The following is a 17,239-nucleotide window of genomic DNA, read 5'->3' as shown; positions in this document are numbered from 1 at the left end:
AATATTGATTTAATAACTAGGCTGCATTATATGAAAAGCAATCATTTTAATAAAAAAGGAGAATAATAAATTTTATCATATAAAGTTTTATTTTCCCACAAGCTAATATACAGAGGACAATAGTGCAGAATCGAAGACGTTAATGTTTTTATTCGAGAATGGTATATTCAGGAGCATCTCTCTCAGGCTATAAAAATTAAACTTGAAACTCAGCAATGAAGTTTATTGCCTGAAGCAATTGAGTCTAATAAAATTATAAATATTCATTTCATCTGTACATAGAGCTATGCATCTTGATCAAAGCTGAATAAAACTTTTCATGTTCTGGACAACTTTCAGGATGGCTTCTGCCCTGATTCTGCTGGCACTTTCAGAGCAGTGAGTAACTAAGGAGACACTGCTTTGTGTCCAGATTTGGAGAATATAAGCGGAGCTTCCCTTCATAGACCCAACAGATTGGTTAATACAGAGCCATTAATTTGCCAAAGAAAGTTGTCGCAAACTATGGCAAGCTATCCAGAACTTACATTTTGTTAGCTGTTTTGACTCAATGAGTTATCCATTCATTAAAAAAACTTCTGTGGTCCCTAATGCGCACTTGTCCCTCACAGGATATTTTGGATGTCTACCAACAAGACCTACAGATATATGCACCTGCCCTTAATGCACTTGCAATATAATAGGGAATATAAACAACGGAATAGTGTTCATAACTAATCTACTTTAGCGTTATTATTATTTACCCTAATGTGCTTTGGACAGAATAGTTCAGGATCACCTTCTAAATTAACAGGCTGTCCTTGTTCTTCTTAATTAGTGGTCTTCTTAATGGTGACCAATCAGGTTAAGTTTTCCCAGTTACTATAAAATCATTTTAGTATAATCCTACTTTAAATGCACATCATTAGATTTCTGATTTTCTGTCTGGTCTTGACTTGGATGTGGCCTATAGTCCCAAAGTAGGAGAGCTTTAAAATACAACAAACCAGTAAGGTGCCCTAGCATTGTTTTGCTAAGTTTTATTTCTCTAGAGATGTTTATATAAACGGTATTCTGTTGATTTTGTGTGAGTGCATAAAAAGAAACAATGACAAAATTCCCCAAATATCAGAACAAAAATCCGTTTTGAAGTATGCAGAATAAAGACGTGCCTTTCTATTTCCTCCTGGGAGAGAATACAATAGGTTGAATGTAGTTCAAATCAATACAGTCATGCAGATAAGCCTTAATGGGTCAATTTCCAGTGTGGGGAAAGGAAATCCATTGAAGGTTTATAAATTGAAATGGAGCTCCATATATGAGAATTGAGTAATACATAATTTGTGGAAATTACCTACCGACACCGTCATGGACAGACTACTGTTTAGATATTATGTGACTTCTATGTGACTTATGTGACATGTATGCCTTTTCTATGCTTTGCCAAAGAATTTATCTCATTTAGAAAGAAAGACACAAAACGTTTATAAAATTTCAGGAGTATGCATATAAGTGCGAAGATCCTCAACAAAATATTAGGGAATCTAATTCGGTAACATAAAAAAGTATTATATGCCATGATCAAGTAAGATTTATGCTAGGATTTTAAGGTTGGTTCAGCAGATAAAAATTAATCGATGTAATATGCCATGTTAGTAAAATAAAGGACGAAAACCACATGGTTACCTCAGTAGACACAGAAGAAGCATTTGGAAAAAAAAACCCAAAAACTCCACCCTGCTTTCACAATAAAGAACATTGAACGAACTAGGAATAGAAGGAACCTTCCTCACATGAAAAAAGGCATCCACAAACACCCCCAGCTGACATGACATCATACTCAATGGTAAGATAATGCAAGTCTTTCCCTAAGATCAGGACCAAAATGGGAATGTCCACTCTCACTGGTTTTGTTCAAGACTATAGAACTCGTTGGAGTGAGGGCTATTTCGCAAGGAAAAAAAAAAAAAGTAAAAAGTATCCAGAATAAAAAGAAAGAAGTAAAACTATCTCTATTTGTAGAGAATGTGGTCTTGTAAGGAATCCAGGAGAAAAGCTATTGGAGCTAGTACACAGTTCGGGCAAGGATATAAGATCAATATACAGAAATTTACTTTATTTCTATATCCTAGCAATGAACAATACGAAAATGAAAGGAAGAATGAAATGTAAATTCCATTTAAAATAGCATCAAAAAGAATAAAATACCTTGGGATAACTTTAACAAAAGAGGTATAAGACACATATGCTGGAAACTATGGAACTTTGTTGGAATGAATTATGGAAGACTTATGTAAACGGAAAGACATCCACGTTCATGGATTGGAAGACATACTGTTGCTAAGACGGCAGTGCTCCCCAGATTGACCTACGGATTCAACCGGATGGCCTTTTTGTAGAAATTGACAAGTTGCAATTTTTGTAGAAATTGACAAGTCCCAAAATGCCTATGGAAATGCAAAGGATTCCAAGTAGCCAAAACAGTCTTGAAAAGAAGAATTAAGTTGGAGGTCTCACTCTTGATTTTAAAACTTGGTACAGAGCCATGCTAATCAAAGCTGTGTAGTATTGGCATAAGGGCAAACCCATTGGCCAGTGAAGTAGCTTGAGTCAAGAAATACCTCGATTTATCACTAGTTGACTTAGACATTCATGCCACGCCCATTCAATGGAGGAAGAATAGTCTCTTAAACAAATGGAACTGAGCCAACTGGATATCCACAGGCTAAAAAAACAATGTGGACCCCTACCTCACACCATTTACAAAAATTAACTCAAAAGGAATGGTAGGTCTTAATGGGGGGGCTATAATTATAAAACTTTTAGACCAAACTATGGTTGTATATTTTTGTGACCTTGGGTTAGGCAGTGGTTTCTTAGATAAGGTTTCTCAAAAGCCTTGCATTAGGTCATGGTTTCTCAAGAGCACGAGCAACACAAGAAAAACAGATATGGTGGACCTCATCAAAATTAAAAACTTTGGTAATTCAAGTGACACTTCCAAGAAAGTAAAAAGACAATCCACAAAATGAAGAAAAATATTTGCCGCTCATGTATCTGACAAGAAACTTTTGTACAGAATATATAAAGGACTCATCCAACTGAACAAAAAGACAAATAACTCAGGTTAAAGTGGTAAATTTTGCAAGGGGATACTGGTAATGGTGTTACAGCTTTGTAAATCACAAAACCCCACTGAATTGTGTACTTGAAAATGACGGATTTTATGGTATGTGAACTGGATCTCAATAATAAGAAAAAAAATCGATTAGAGATTTCTCTCTTTTGCCAGTGCCTTTTTTCCATGCAGCTGGGAGAGTCGGAGTGATGAGCCATAACTGGACGTTTATTCTGAAGGGTGAAGGAGTTTATTTGAGAACAGGATGTGATGGGAGGTAGGGAGTAGAGAACTGGTAGGGGCCAGCGCCCGAGACTGCTGAGGTGGAGCAAAGCCACATCAGCGGTTCCTGCACAAGCCTAGTCATACTTTTGAAAAGGACTAAGAACTAAGGACAGAGATAGCAACCGTGCGGAGTTGTGACCGTATCCCCTTGTTAGGTAGACGAGTGGCAGAGACCGCTCACGTCGTGACACGTGGAGGTGACGTTATTTACTAAAGACTGCTCTTCTAGTAAATACCTGCTGGCAATGCTTGTTCAAAGGGCCCTGGGTCCCAAATGACCCCGGATTTCTTCCCAGGCGTTGGCTGCCAGTGCTGGGATTCTTGGTGCATGGCGAGCATGTGTTTTGGAGAGGAGGGAGGTGTAATTAATTCACTTCTTTCTGACTCTGAAAATCACATCCCTCCAGCCCTGAATTGTTGGAAAGACAGACGGGGAAAGTCTGTCTAGTCATCATCTTCTAATTATGTCATTTATTTAGAATAAAAAAAAAAAGTTCACTCTGCTGTTTCATCAATTCCAAAATAAACAGCAGGTCGATTCAGGGGCACGGCTTTCATTCATCGGGTGTTTCTAACATCCATTCATGCTGTTGCGCGTACAAAGTTCACTCATTGTCTTTGCTGCGCCCTTTATTGCATGAGTATCTCTCAGTTAGTTTATTCTCATGTTGACGGGCAGCTGGGTTGTCTTTGGGGCTGTTAATCTCCTGCATCAACTTTATAGTTATGCCTCCTTTTATCATTACCTGTTACTCCTAGGATTAAATTGACATAAAAAAACTTCAGAACATTTTATTTCCTCCCCCACCCTTGTTGTCACGTATTTTATGTTTACATGTTGTTTTGTTCCGCAAGATGTTACTATTGCTGTTGTTTAAAACAGTCAGTGTCCATTTCATTCTATCCACATTTTTACACTTTCGGATGTACTTCCTGGTTTCCTGCGATTCCTCGAACCACTCACTTTGTTTCCTGATTTTTCTTTTTTTTAAAAATTTTTTTTTTCAGCATTTATTTATTTTTGGGACAGAGAGAGACAGAGCATGAACGGGGGAGGGGCAGAGAGAGAGGGAGACACAGAATCGGAAACAGGCTCCAGGCTCCGAGCCATCAGCCCAGAGCCCGACGCGGGGCTCGAACTCACGGGCCGCGGGAACGTGACCTGGCTGAAGTCGGACGCTTAACCGACTGCGCCACCCAGGCGCCCCTGGAAGTTTATTTTTAAGAGAGAGAGAGAGAGAGAGAGAGACAGAGTGCAAGTGGGGGAGGGGCAGAGAGAGAGGGAGACACAGAATCCAAAGCAGGCTCCAGGTTCTGAGCTATTAGCAAAGAGCCTTGCCTTGGGGCTCGAACCCACAATCCAGGAGATCATGACTTGAACTGAAGTCAGATGATTGCTTAACCAATGAGCCACCCAGCCGCCCCTGATGTGTGAATTTCTAATACCGCCTAACTATTCTCCTAAGGTTTCCGTCGTGTTTTTTTTCTTTACATTTTAAAGGGAAGAAAACTTTTGAGCCAGAAGGAAGGGCCTCGGTTATGGAATTTCAGGAGTCAGCTACTAGGGAAGATAGATTTGCACTCTTTGTCTTCCTGAACACAGTTCTGTTATTTCTGATGCTGATATTGTGTGGACCTTGTTCTGGAAAATGGCAGCTTGGACCCGTAAACACTTGCTTCCGCTCCCAATTCATTGTGTCTGTGCCCTGAACAGAGGGACTGGAGGGCCAGCCCAGTTGCCAGGAGGGGCGGGAAGGTGTGCATGAGGGACCCGCGGTGGGGATTTGCCCCGTGGGCTGGAACAGAGCAGAGTCTCAGGGAGGGAGTGCGAAGCCTGCAGATCCTGGGCAGAGCTTGGCTTGGAGAGAACTCCGGGCCTCCAAAGGGAAGGAAGCTCAACACTGCTCAGCATGGTTGTGCTCATGCTCAGAGTCCCTCCCTGAGCGGAGGATGGGCTGGCTGGTTGGGCCACATTCCTTCTGTCATGGTGAGGGTGAGGGAGAGAGACTTCTTCCTACAACGTGGGCTCCGTGTCAGAACAGGTGCACTCTCCACATTGCCAGGACCCCCATATCATCATGTAAGGTCCCCAACCATGGAATTCTGAAACTAGCAGACCAAGAAATAAATAAGTAAATAATAATAATAATAATAATAATAATAATAATAATAACGTCACCCCTTAGGGAGATGAGGAGGAGGATTAAAAACAACAAATGGAATATCCACATCCAAACAGCTGCTAAAGAAGCCAGAATATAACAAGGATGAAACTTGGGGCTCAAGGGAATTTGAGAAAAGTCACACATGCGGACACAGACGCTGGGGGTTAAAGTAAATATAACTTCGAGATTTCACTGGGTCATCTGAAGGAGGGGATCATCACTGATTATGCATAAACAGTGACCTGGAATATATTGTAGGTGGAGTCTCTCAAACCACAGAGCGAAAAAGCTTAAGAGAGAGAAATTAGAAGGGAAAGTAAGAGGAAATGTAACACGAGTAACTAGAGATCCAGAAACCGAATTAGAAGCAAAGACAATAATTGTGCATTTAAAACAATTCTCTGAGTTGAAGGAAAACCTGAGTCGCAAATTGAAAGGACTCCTCAATGCTGAGGAGAAAAGACGTACATCTGGGAAAATTTCTGAATTGCCAAACCACAGAGAAGAAAGCTTCCAAACTTTCGAGACAGAAGTTACTACAATGAAAAAATAATGATCATGGCATCAGCACCCAACTTCTCATTTGTAACAGTGGGATAAAAAAAAAAAACAACTCGACAGAATATCATTACACTGCCGAGGAATGAGCTGCAGCTTAAGCATCTGATATATAATGTATTTGACAAGGTTAAAAAAAGATATTTTGGATAACAAGGAAGGATTGAGATTAAATATTGACCATGCATCCCACGCGAGGAAGATACTAGAGAATTATTCCAGTCAAAAAGTGAATCACAACCATGGCCTCAGGATGGAAACCATGAAGGCAATAGGGAACGGTGAGCAGTAAACCTTTTGACGTATATTGACATTGAACATGCATACGTAATATGTGGGCACATAAATCCACCCACACGTGTCCATACCCACAACGCACATACATGGAGAAACATCAAGTACACAGTCTTGAAGAACGTGAAAATATAGTGCACTGTAATGTTCTACTGATGTTTCTTTCCTGAGTAGTAAGACTGCTTGCAGAAACGAAGGTCAGTTACCTTTGAAAACCTACATGTCACAGGATTAGTCTAAAGAATTAAGGTCAATGTCGGCCCCTGATTTGTTCTCCCACCCTAGCCCGGTAGTGCTCGTGTCAGACTTTGACCAGTCTCTCTTTTTGCTCAACAGCCGAGACCTTTTTTTGGTCCGTATTTTTGTTTGTTTGTTTGTTTGCGGTTTGGGGGGGTTTTTTGTTTCTTTGTTTGCAGAAGAAGTCCTATGTTACTATTATGGTGTTTTCCCATTTTTTTTCTTCTTGACATTCTCTCAAGTATATTCAAGTGAAGATGCCTCTCTTCAAGGAATATATATTGCCTGAATGCAAAAAAAAAAAAAAAAGTTATCGCATCTTTAAAGAACTCTTTTAGTATAAAATAACCATTTAATTGAGTTGTCTGTAGCTCATCTCACTTCACTGTAAGAATCTACCTGAAATTCAGCATATGTAACGCTCCTTGATGCTTCTTCATATAATCAGCCTGGCCAAGATAGCAATGTTTCAGAAAATTCTTTTTTTGTGTGTGTGTGTGATTGTAACAATGTAAACATGTCCCTGATTTTAGTTGCTTGTAGAGGCCTCTTACACAGCACTTACTTGCGCAACTTTAAAATTACTGAACAGAATTTTATAAGTCCGAGTAGCTCCCAATGAATTTATTCAAAGTTTCCCAAAGTTAGATCATTTTTCTTAAAGATATGACTCTTTTCCAAAGCTGAAGGAGCAAGGATACAAAAGATTGGACTTTCAGGAAGGACAGACTGAGATGGTGAGACGAAGTTTGATAGGAAAAAAGGCGAGACGTGTGATGAGACTGAAGAACTCCACCCCCTGAGTTTGTAGAGGAGGCAAAACTTGACATCTCCCCTCTTAAGGTTTCTGGCTAAACCTGAGCATTAAATTGACCCGAGGCAGATTAACAAGAGGAAAGCATGTAGATTTTTAAATGTATATGGCGCCTCCGTAGGAAAATGAAGACCCAAAAAGCAGATAGTGTTTATATGTTAGATTGAACACAGGGTATAGTAATTGTGCATGAGTAATTAAATGTACAGGGGCGGGGGGGGGGGCGGGACAAGTGGGGGTAGGAGTTACTTTAACAAGGTTTGCGTGTACAGATTTCTCCAGCCTGACCCCCTTCTCACAGGGGACCCTCTTCCCCCTAAGAAAATAATAGTTCTTTATTTTTCACAGCACCTAGCATGTATGTATTAGATTATCCATATCCAATCAAAACTATTTATAGTTACTTATAGTATCAGGAAGTGGAGACAAAAGGGCAGTACCCCCTCAAAAACTCAAACTCCAAGGCAATAAAGATTGTCCTGTAAGGGTTTGCAACATCGAGATAGACTGGATCAGAGCTGAGATTCTCAGGGTGAAATTAAAGACGGACTATTAGGCCAATCCAAAAAACACTTCTAGAACGTATACGTATATTCTATGGAAGGTATATGCATCTGTTAAAGGAGAAAGAGTACTATAATGACCCCCATTTACCTGTCCCTTAATGTGAATAATTACGAACATGTCCAAAAGATACTGACATAATAAAAGGGATAATACCCTATTGAAAAGGGGGTTACTATAACCAGCTCAGATACAGGTCCCCCCGCTTGAGAGACCTTTGTTTACTAAGGTCTAGTATTACTTTCTTTTTATTTTTTTATTTAAAAAATTTTTTTAATGTTTATTTATCTGTGAGAGGGAGACAGTGTGAGAGGAGCAGAGAGAGAGAGGGAGACACAGAATCCGAAACAGGCTCCAGGCTCCGAGCTGTCGGCACAGAGCCTGACTCAGGGCTCGAACTCACCAACCTGGAGATCATGACCTGAGCCGAAGTCGGACACTCAACCGACTGAGCCACCCAGGCGCCCCTGTTATTTTCAGTAGGAGTAAGGGCACTCATGGTAACCTCTGCAGATCCCTTGACGCAATGCCCAGCCTGCGGAAGCCAGCACATAAATTCTTGGTAGTTGTTCATGGTTGTTAGGAAGTCAGCCAGCTCATTGACTGAAGCAGGGACGCAGTGTGACAAGAGGCCACACGTCCTTACTAAGTTGAGGTGGCTTCCCTTGTGGGGTACACGGATGCCCCCCCCTCCCCCCGACTCACTGCATTGAAACATTTGGAGTCTACACTTCATTGCCGCTGGTCAGGTTTGGTGGCCATTGAGCGAGAGCACTGAGGGCCTGACCATGGTCGAAGCGAAGGAATTGATGATGTCTCCTGAGTCAATCCCCCGCCAACCAACCTCCGTCAGAGTGGGGTGAGGGCCGGGAGAGGCAAGCCTCAACTTATGGAAAGGGGGCAGAGACCATCACTGGAAAGGGGGGAGCGGCAGTGGGGTGTGGGGTCCCCCCCCCCCCGTGGCGCCTGCAGTTAGCGGGGGACCTCTGTCAACAGTGAGCCAGACCTAAGTGCGCGTGGGGAGATCAGAGCTGCGGTAAGGACTCCGCCAGAGCACCGCCGTCCCCAAGCTCCGGAGACCTTTCACTGGGACCGCCTCGATTCTTGGCCACAAATCCTGTTTCAAAGTACTGTGCTGATCATTTGGAAAATGCCGCCGCAGAGGATTTTTAATTCGTTTGGAACGCGTGGCTGCATCCGGGGGCAGGGGGGAGGGGCTCGGCGTGCCCACACGCAGAGTTGCACCTGGGCGTCGTTCACCAAGGCCACGGGTGCCAGGGCCGCGGGCACTGGCTCTGGCCGCCTCTTCCAAAGCAGGGAAGGACGGGGGATCCGGGGGGAGGGTGCTGCGGCCGCGCCCTAACGCGTGCCCCGCTTCTTTGCCCGCAGAGCCCCCCGGCGCGGACCCGGACACGCTGCGGGCCGGCGCGCGCGGCTTCACCGGCTGCCTCTCGGCGGTGCGCTTCGGCCCCGCCGCTCCGCTCAAGGCCGCGCTGCGCCCCGGGGGCCCCGCCCCGGTCACGGTGCGCGGCCACGTGGCCGCCGCGGCCCGCTGCGCGGAGGGGGCGGGGCCCGGAGCCCCGGCGCGGGAGGCCACCCGCCCGCTGGCAGGTGGCGCAGGTGCGTTGCCCCCTCCGCCCGCGGTCCCCCGCCCCGTCCCTCCCCGGAACCTTCCGGAGCCCGCCGCGGGCTGGGCTGGGCCGGCCCCACTGGGGCGTGGGGTTCGTGCGCGTGTCTGGCACACGGTGGCCCGCTCTTCTGCCCGCGTGACGCTCGCGCGCGTCTCCGGAGGCCCCCTTCCCTCTCGCCTCTGTCATTCTCCCTTTTTCTTCCGTAGGTGGCTCTGGACCAACGGACGGGGGACAGCCCTTAGTTACTGCTGACGGAAGGGACTCCGCCGTCATCGGAGGTAACACGGCTGTGAATGACCCGGGCCCTGGCGTTGTTGTCACGGTTGGCCGGATCCAAAAAGCGTCTGTGGGGATCCGCGCTGTTGTTCCGGGTCGATGCGGGACGCAGGACACTGGCCGATGGTCCCCGTGTGACCGCCCCGAAGGCAGCCTCTGGAGGCTGTTAGTTCAAGGCCCCGGTGGCTCCACGGAGACGCTTTTTAAATAGTTGCCAGACTGCAGAATAATAAGGTTTTTCATTTGAAAATAGCCACTGATATTTCTCAGGATATGTATGCTTAAGACGCATTCACCTTTACTTCTCCGATTCAAAATAGCCACGGGCCTCTCAGTCCATTAGCCCAAAACATTTAAAAAATACTATGAAAAGTAGGGGCGCCTGAGTTGGCCCAGTCAGTTAAGCGTCAGACTTTGGCTCAGGTCATCATCTCACAGTTCGAGAGTTCGAGTCCCACGTCGGACTCCGTGCTAACAGCTCACAGCCTGGAACCTGCTTTGGATTCTGTGTCTGCCCCTCCCTCAGCCCCTCCCCTGCTTTCTCTCTCTCTCTCTCTCTCTCTCTCTCTCTCTCTCTCTCTCTCTCAAAAACCTTAAAACAATTTTTTTTAAATAATATTACAAGTAAAACATACATTGGGAAAAACACCTAAACTAGGCAAATTGTCATTTTCCTAAACATAAAGGTAGCCAAGATAAAGATTTTTCTTCGAAAAAATTTTTTTAAAGTTTGTTTTTGAGAGAGAAAGAGAGAGGGGCACAGAGTGAAAGCGGGGGAGGGCTAGAGAGAGTGGGGGGCACAGAATCCGAAGCAGGCTCCAGGCTCCAAGCCGTCAGCACAGAGCCGGTGCGGGGCTCGAACTCACCAACCATGAGATCATGACGTGAGTTGAGGTTGGATACCTAAGGGACTGAGCCACCCAGGCGCCCCCTAACATAAAGATTTTTGTAAGCATAAATATGTAAAACTGTTTCTGGTGTCAGTCTTGTCTTAGATTTATATACACTTCTATTTATAAATATAATTACTTATATATTTACATAATATATATATTTTTCATGTCACATGTATTCTCTACATGTGACACAAAAACTGAATGTAATAGAGCTCTTTCAAGCAAAGCCTGATAGCTAAACTATATATATATTCAAATATATATTCCCATTACATAGGAACTCCTATGTAATGGGAATATATATTTATAGGAATATAAAATACTTCTATTTCATACGGTTAATATATTTGAAGAAGTAGAAGTAATTGCATCTTAAATACCTCCCAGTGTATTCTCTGGAACAGGATTTATGTAGGTCTCATTTAAAGAATGAATAATCAAGTCTCCCTCCTTATCATTCAAGAAACATTTAACTGTATTTACTTAGATTAATGCGATGTGTCCGTTGCAAAGTCGGCTGGGTAAGGAGGAAGTGCACTGCTGGTCATTCCATTGCTGTTCCAGAGAAGGGACTTAGTCCCAGAGCCGGGTGACCCCATTGGCAGTCCGCTCTTCAGGCGGGGTGCGCACCAGGTCAGATCGAATCTGTTCCTTTCGCTTCCGTTCATAAAAGACACCAAGCTTCTCCAGACCGTGAGCAAAGCGTTCAGACGTTTTCAAGTGCCGACCAAATCTATGTAAGAAAGTTAATATTCCCTTTCTTCTCTCAACCATTTCTATTTTTGTGATGAGTGAAGTATGTGACGCCCCGCCCCGATTTCACGCCTCCAAGAACAAATAAAAAGCAAATGTGTTACTTATAATGTGTATCTAAAAAGAATACTTTTGTGTTAAATTTTAAATCAAAACTTAATCCTCAGCCGTTCTCATTTATTTTTAATGAGGGGACTTCGCTAGAAAGCAAAAGCTAATTGAAAATAAATCAAGAGTGATTAATGTTTTCCAAATAGGAATCACAGTCCAAAACGGGGCAAAATATCGCGGTTAGTGCCTTTATTAGAACAACGAAAATAGTCAAATTGATGACAGAACAGATGTGGTCTTCGGCGCTTTATCGCGTTTGGTTAAATATCATTGACAAGATGTACGAAGTGAGTAAGTTGCACCAGTATTATTCCCCTGAGAGGTCCTAGTTGGCTCCTGATAGGTGGGTTCTGCATTGTGCGTTACCGTTTTCTCCTCTTGCAAGCAAAGAGAACAATATAGGAGAGAAGTAATCTCAATAACATTCAAACCTGGTAAACCAGAGATCACGGAGGGTTCCTGGCCAAGGGACCCATACTGTAGCTGGGCAGAAAGGGACAGACGTGTCAGTAGATGGAGGGCGGGCAGATCTGAGTGCTTGTCACACACACATTTAGCCCGGAATTGCTGAAGGGAAGGTTATGGAATGCGTCTGATGCATTATGCAAGTTACCTCAATCTTCAGAGAGTGGCCGAGGACAGAGGTGGTTCTAAGACCCCACCCAAACTCACAAAACAAACAAGCTAGTGATCAGTTACATACGTAACAGCGTGGATGTTTCTGTATAATGGTGACAGTAATTGTATAATCAAGTGGCCCGATTGCTGTTATGGAGAGTTGCCGTCTCTGACTCTAAAATTGGATATGATATAGCTCTTTAAAGCAAAGTCCTATAAGTAAACACAACAACAATTAAAGCAGCTCTACTGTTTGTTCTCATGTGAGATGTAACAGTTTGAGAGTGTTTCTTATTCTACCTATTGATATTTAAGAATATTCAAAAAATCATGAATAGACTACCCGTCTCAGGGAAGGAAGGGTCTGGGTTCCTGAGAGCATGTGTTCAGGAATCCCTGTGACCAAATATACCCAACCAATTTTGAGGTTGTTGGATCCCATTTCATCACGCTTCTTTATGTCTGTCCCAGAGTATAATGAAGAATCTTCCTTTTTATAATACACATTTTGATTCACATAACAAAGCAATAACGTGTTTTCTAGCATTTGCTAATTAGAATACTAATGCCTACGTGAGTTGTCTTAAAAGCATATTGACTAGTGAATGCTTTAAAAAAAATTTTTTTTTTTTGCCTCTTTGTTTTGGTCTAGATTGGACATGCGTTCTTCACTACTATGATAGCTTGAGTGAACACTTCTAGACCTCATTTGAACACCCCACCCCTGGCAGCGCTTCAGAATAGTCTGAGGAACTTTTAAGACAACTCTGATGTCCCAGCCTCCCACCCAAAGATTCTGAGCTATTGTCTGCTATGCACCCAAAGTTGCGAACCACTGGCGTAGCGAATGTTTTCGGTACTTCAAGCATTTCCAACGGGAGATCTCAAATAATCTACTTTCCAGAGTTGGATGGTCTCAATATGTCCAAAGTTTAACACAATGGCATAGTGATTATCTATTGCCGCGTGATAAATTGCCACCGCTTAAGGCTGAACCCAACCCACTTTGATTATTTCACGGTTTCTGTGGGTTAGGAGTCGGGGCACAGCTTAGCCGGGTCCTCCGCCGAGGGTCGCATGAGGCTGTGATCGAGGTGTCCACCCGGACCGGAGTCTCATCTGGAGATTCCTCCGGGGAAGGAGTCCCGTCATCACCTGCATGCTTGTTAGCAGCATTGAGTGGCTTGTAGCCGTAGGACTGAGAGCGTCTGCATTTTTGCCGGCTGCCTACCAGAGCCTGACCTCAGCCCCTGGAGCCTCCCCTGCAAGTTCCCTGCCATGTAAGGTTTCCCACCCTGACTGCTCACTGCCTCACGACCGGCAGGAAGAGGGACGGACAGTCCCATAAAACAGGGGCTACAGCCTTATGTAACAGAATCCCATAATCAGGTACAGCGTATCACCTTTGTTCCATTTTGTTGGTTAAAAACAAGTCACAGGCCCTACCCACAAACAGTGGAAGGGGGTCACACAAAGGCATGGACCCCCAGCAGCGGAGATCACTTAAGACTCTTCTAGCCTTGTAGAAACAAGCGTATGCACACCACAGATGTGTGAGTCAGCAGTATCTCAGTAGCAAGTTTTCCTTAAAATACGTAACACCAACAGGGCACCCGGGTGGCTCGGTTGGGCGTCCGACTTCGGTTTAGGTCATGATCGCATGGGTCGTGGGTTTGAGCCCCGCGTCGGGCTCTGCGCTGGCAGCTCGGAGCCCGCTTCGGATTCTGTGTCTCGCTCTCTCTCTCTCTCTCTCTGCCCCTCCCCCACTCGCGCTCTGTCTCTGTCCCTCTCTCTCAAAAAAATAAACATTAATAAAAAATAAATTAAGGAAAAACACACGTAAGCATTTAACTACTCTATGACAGGTCTATACTGCCTATCCTTTTAAAGTAATTAAATTAGCAGCATGAAGTGAGGGCGTGACCACGTTGTAGTTCGGAAGGTAAGCGTGAGGGCATTAACTGAAAGTGACGCTGATCAATCTTTAGGACGAGGGCATAAAACTGCTGTATCTAAAGGATGTATGGACTTAGAAGTAAACTCAGTGCTATAGTACCATTTGGTTTCTAATTTTCTGGTGATATATATATATATATATATATATATGATGAAATGTATATATGATGTAACGATGTAATATATATATATGATGTAATTGATATATATAGAGAGATGATGTAAATGACGCTCTATATTATAGTAGATTATGAAGCTTATATTCTATGTTTTTCCTTTCTCTCCTCTCACTAGGTGTGATAGCCGTTGTGATATTTATCTTGCTCTGCATCACTGCCATAGCTATACGCATTTACCAACAGAGATGGCTGTACCACAAAAATGAATCGAATATTCCAAAACACGGAGACAATGCCGAGACCGCTCTGAGAAGTGAGCTCGATCTGCAAAATACAGCCAGTGAAAGCCAGAAGGAGTATTTCTTCTGATGGGCAGTAGAGGCTCACTCATGCATGGCCCTGGTGACGCGACTTTCGGGCTGAGCCAGGGGCTCCCAGGGGATGACGCCCCCTCTCGTCCTCTTGGGACAGACGGTGGCCGTGGGGCGCCGTCAGCTTGCTCGTGTGTGGCCCCAAGGAGGCCCTGCTCAGTGCTGCTTCATGATCTATTGATGTAAAAGTGACTTCGGTGTGCTCATTAATCACTGTGTGGCAGTTTCTGACTGTTCTGACCTGATCTTTGAAAATTCAAATGTATTTTGCATAATGACTCTGGGTGTTAAGTGAGGGCAAGGATTTGAGCTGTGGCTCTACTCGCTTAAGACGGAGACGCAGACGTTTATAAAAGTCAGAGTTGGACTCTGATGTGCGTCGTGTGGAGGTCTGTATTTTGCTTCCCTTATCGATCACCTGCTGACACTCGTAAAGCAGGAAGTGTTTCTCAGATGGTGTTCGAGTCGTTTCCATCTTCCTGCACGCCAGAGCCTGGTGGCCAAAAATGCATTCGAGACTTGGAAAAGAACATTTTTTGGCTGCTTGTTTTTACTATTTGTCTCTTTTAAGTCCGTTTGCATACGTTTTAGTGACGAAGCGCATCTTGAATGTCAGCTACGAAATTCTAGTCTTCTGTTCATTTATGGAACAGAAAAATGCATAGGTAGCAAAGTGTGTAAAGCATTCTGATCTGCAGTATTTGCTTATTTTATTCTGTAACTGCTCATTTTAATCTTTGTAAATTATGATAAAGATGACCTCATGATCTCCCCCAAAACATCTATTTTCTAACTAAACCTGTGCCCAGGTATGAACTCTATATTTAACACTGCAAATGTATCCTTCACCCATTTCATTTAAATGAAATATAATCTTGAATTTATTTCCTTCAAATGTGGGGTGATTAGGTCACTATTATTTGTTGTCCTGTGGTTCCCTTTTTTCTGAGGTGGTCCCAACAATCTGGTTTCTTACGACTGTCTTTTCATTTACTAGGGAAGAGTCACAATTTGGAACTAAAGCTCTCCATTTCTTTTTCTAAATCCTGAACTGATCCACGCAAACCCTGGATTCCCCGAAGGTGGAAGGATGCTTTTGCGAACGGAGGGCGCGGGCTGTAGGATCTGAGTTAAATCTGGCGTTCCGCTCAAGCATCTGGGATCTCGGGGTCCGCTTCCATTAGAGCCCCCCAAATCGACCAGCTCAGTTCATAGTAGGGTATATTTGCATCCGAGGGGAGCAAAGAACGTACACGAACCGCGGGAACCGTGCCAGGAACTCCTTTCGCGGCAGTGGTCACCAGATGACTGTGTGCAGCCCACCATTTGCACCCAACAGCCAGTTACACAAATGATGTGCCACCCTCTTCAGATGCCACTTGGCCACGTGCCTGCTGGGAATCAGATTGCTCCCTTTGACCCCAATGGGACCACCTGGGACTATACACATTTAGCCTTGCTATTACCTTTGAGTGCACACCTACTTTTCTGTGATTTTTTTTAAAGAATAGAAACAGCCTCTATACTAAGTCTTTTCTCAAGAAAACCCCTTTTTTTGTTTCTTAGGGTTTCATATTAGTTTTCTATGAGGTGTAACAAACCACCACAATGTAGTGGTTTAACGCGACACACGTTTAGCGTCTCACTGTTTCTGTGGATCAGGAGCTAGGCATGGGTTTTCTGTTTCCTAAAAAGCTGTAATGAAGTGTCAGCCCGGGCTGTGTTCTCATCTGGAGACTCAGCTAGGGAGTCCTCGTTCTTAACGGTTATTGACGACATTCCGTTCCGTAGTTCTGGAAGATTCACGGAAGCCTGCTTCTGTTCAGGGCTAGCAAGAGAGAGAGCTACTCTAGAGCAAGTCTGCAAATACGAGGGAGTTTTATGGAACATAAAGTGATGATGGGAGTGACAGCCCATCTCCTTTGCCAAATTCTGTTGGTTGAAAGCAAGTCACAGGTCCTGCCCACGCTCAAGAGGAGGGGTTTACGTAGGACTTGTAACCGGCAGGCTGAGATCATGGGGTCCCTTTAAAGTCACTCTCTACACTACTATATCTTTATTGAAGTTTCTTTAAGTGAGCGATGAAGGATTTTCGGGATCTCAACATAGTAATACATGAGAAACCTACCTTGGTGAATGGTATCCATACCTTTCGCCCAAAAGGTCTGCGCAGGTCGGGGAAGGATTCAACGCGAAATCATGGGCCCTGTTGCTTCTACGGAACGCATAGTTGAATGTGAGCATCCTGAAATCGTTGCAACTTTAACAGATGATCATGTTGAGTTCCAAGAGAATTCATCACTTTGGTAGCTGGAATTTTACAGATTTATAGATAGGGCAATCCGTTGTACTCTGCTCTCTTTTTAAAAGAGAAAACAAAATGTTTCTACCAAATTGCGGTGATGTATAATCCACTTTACCGATTTGTAAACGTCAACCTGCTTATTTGTTAATAAAATAACGTTTTTGAATTAAATTAGGAAAATATTTTTAA

At 43.9% G+C, this 17,239-nt stretch overlaps 1 protein-coding gene across 1 annotated transcript in view; it reads left to right on the top strand.

Annotated features, from left to right (window-relative positions):
* LOC125150393 (contactin-associated protein-like 3) overlaps nt 1-15,548 on the top strand; it is a 192,833-nt gene extending 177,285 nt beyond the window's left edge. The window contains exons 22-24 of the mRNA XM_047830275.1: nt 9,404-9,625; nt 9,852-9,923; nt 14,550-15,548. Coding sequence (XP_047686231.1) covers nt 9,404-9,625; nt 9,852-9,923; nt 14,550-14,743 — 488 coding nt within the window. The 3' untranslated portion in view covers nt 14,744-15,548. The remainder of the gene's footprint in view (nt 1-9,403; nt 9,626-9,851; nt 9,924-14,549) is intronic.
* Nucleotides 15,549-17,239: the final 1,691 nt, after the last annotated feature.

This window comes from Prionailurus viverrinus, chromosome D4 (assembly GCF_022837055.1).
Source record: "Prionailurus viverrinus isolate Anna chromosome D4, UM_Priviv_1.0, whole genome shotgun sequence".
Taxonomy (NCBI): domain Eukaryota; kingdom Metazoa; phylum Chordata; class Mammalia; order Carnivora; family Felidae; genus Prionailurus; species Prionailurus viverrinus.
This window is presented reverse-complemented; position numbering and strand designations above follow the sequence as displayed.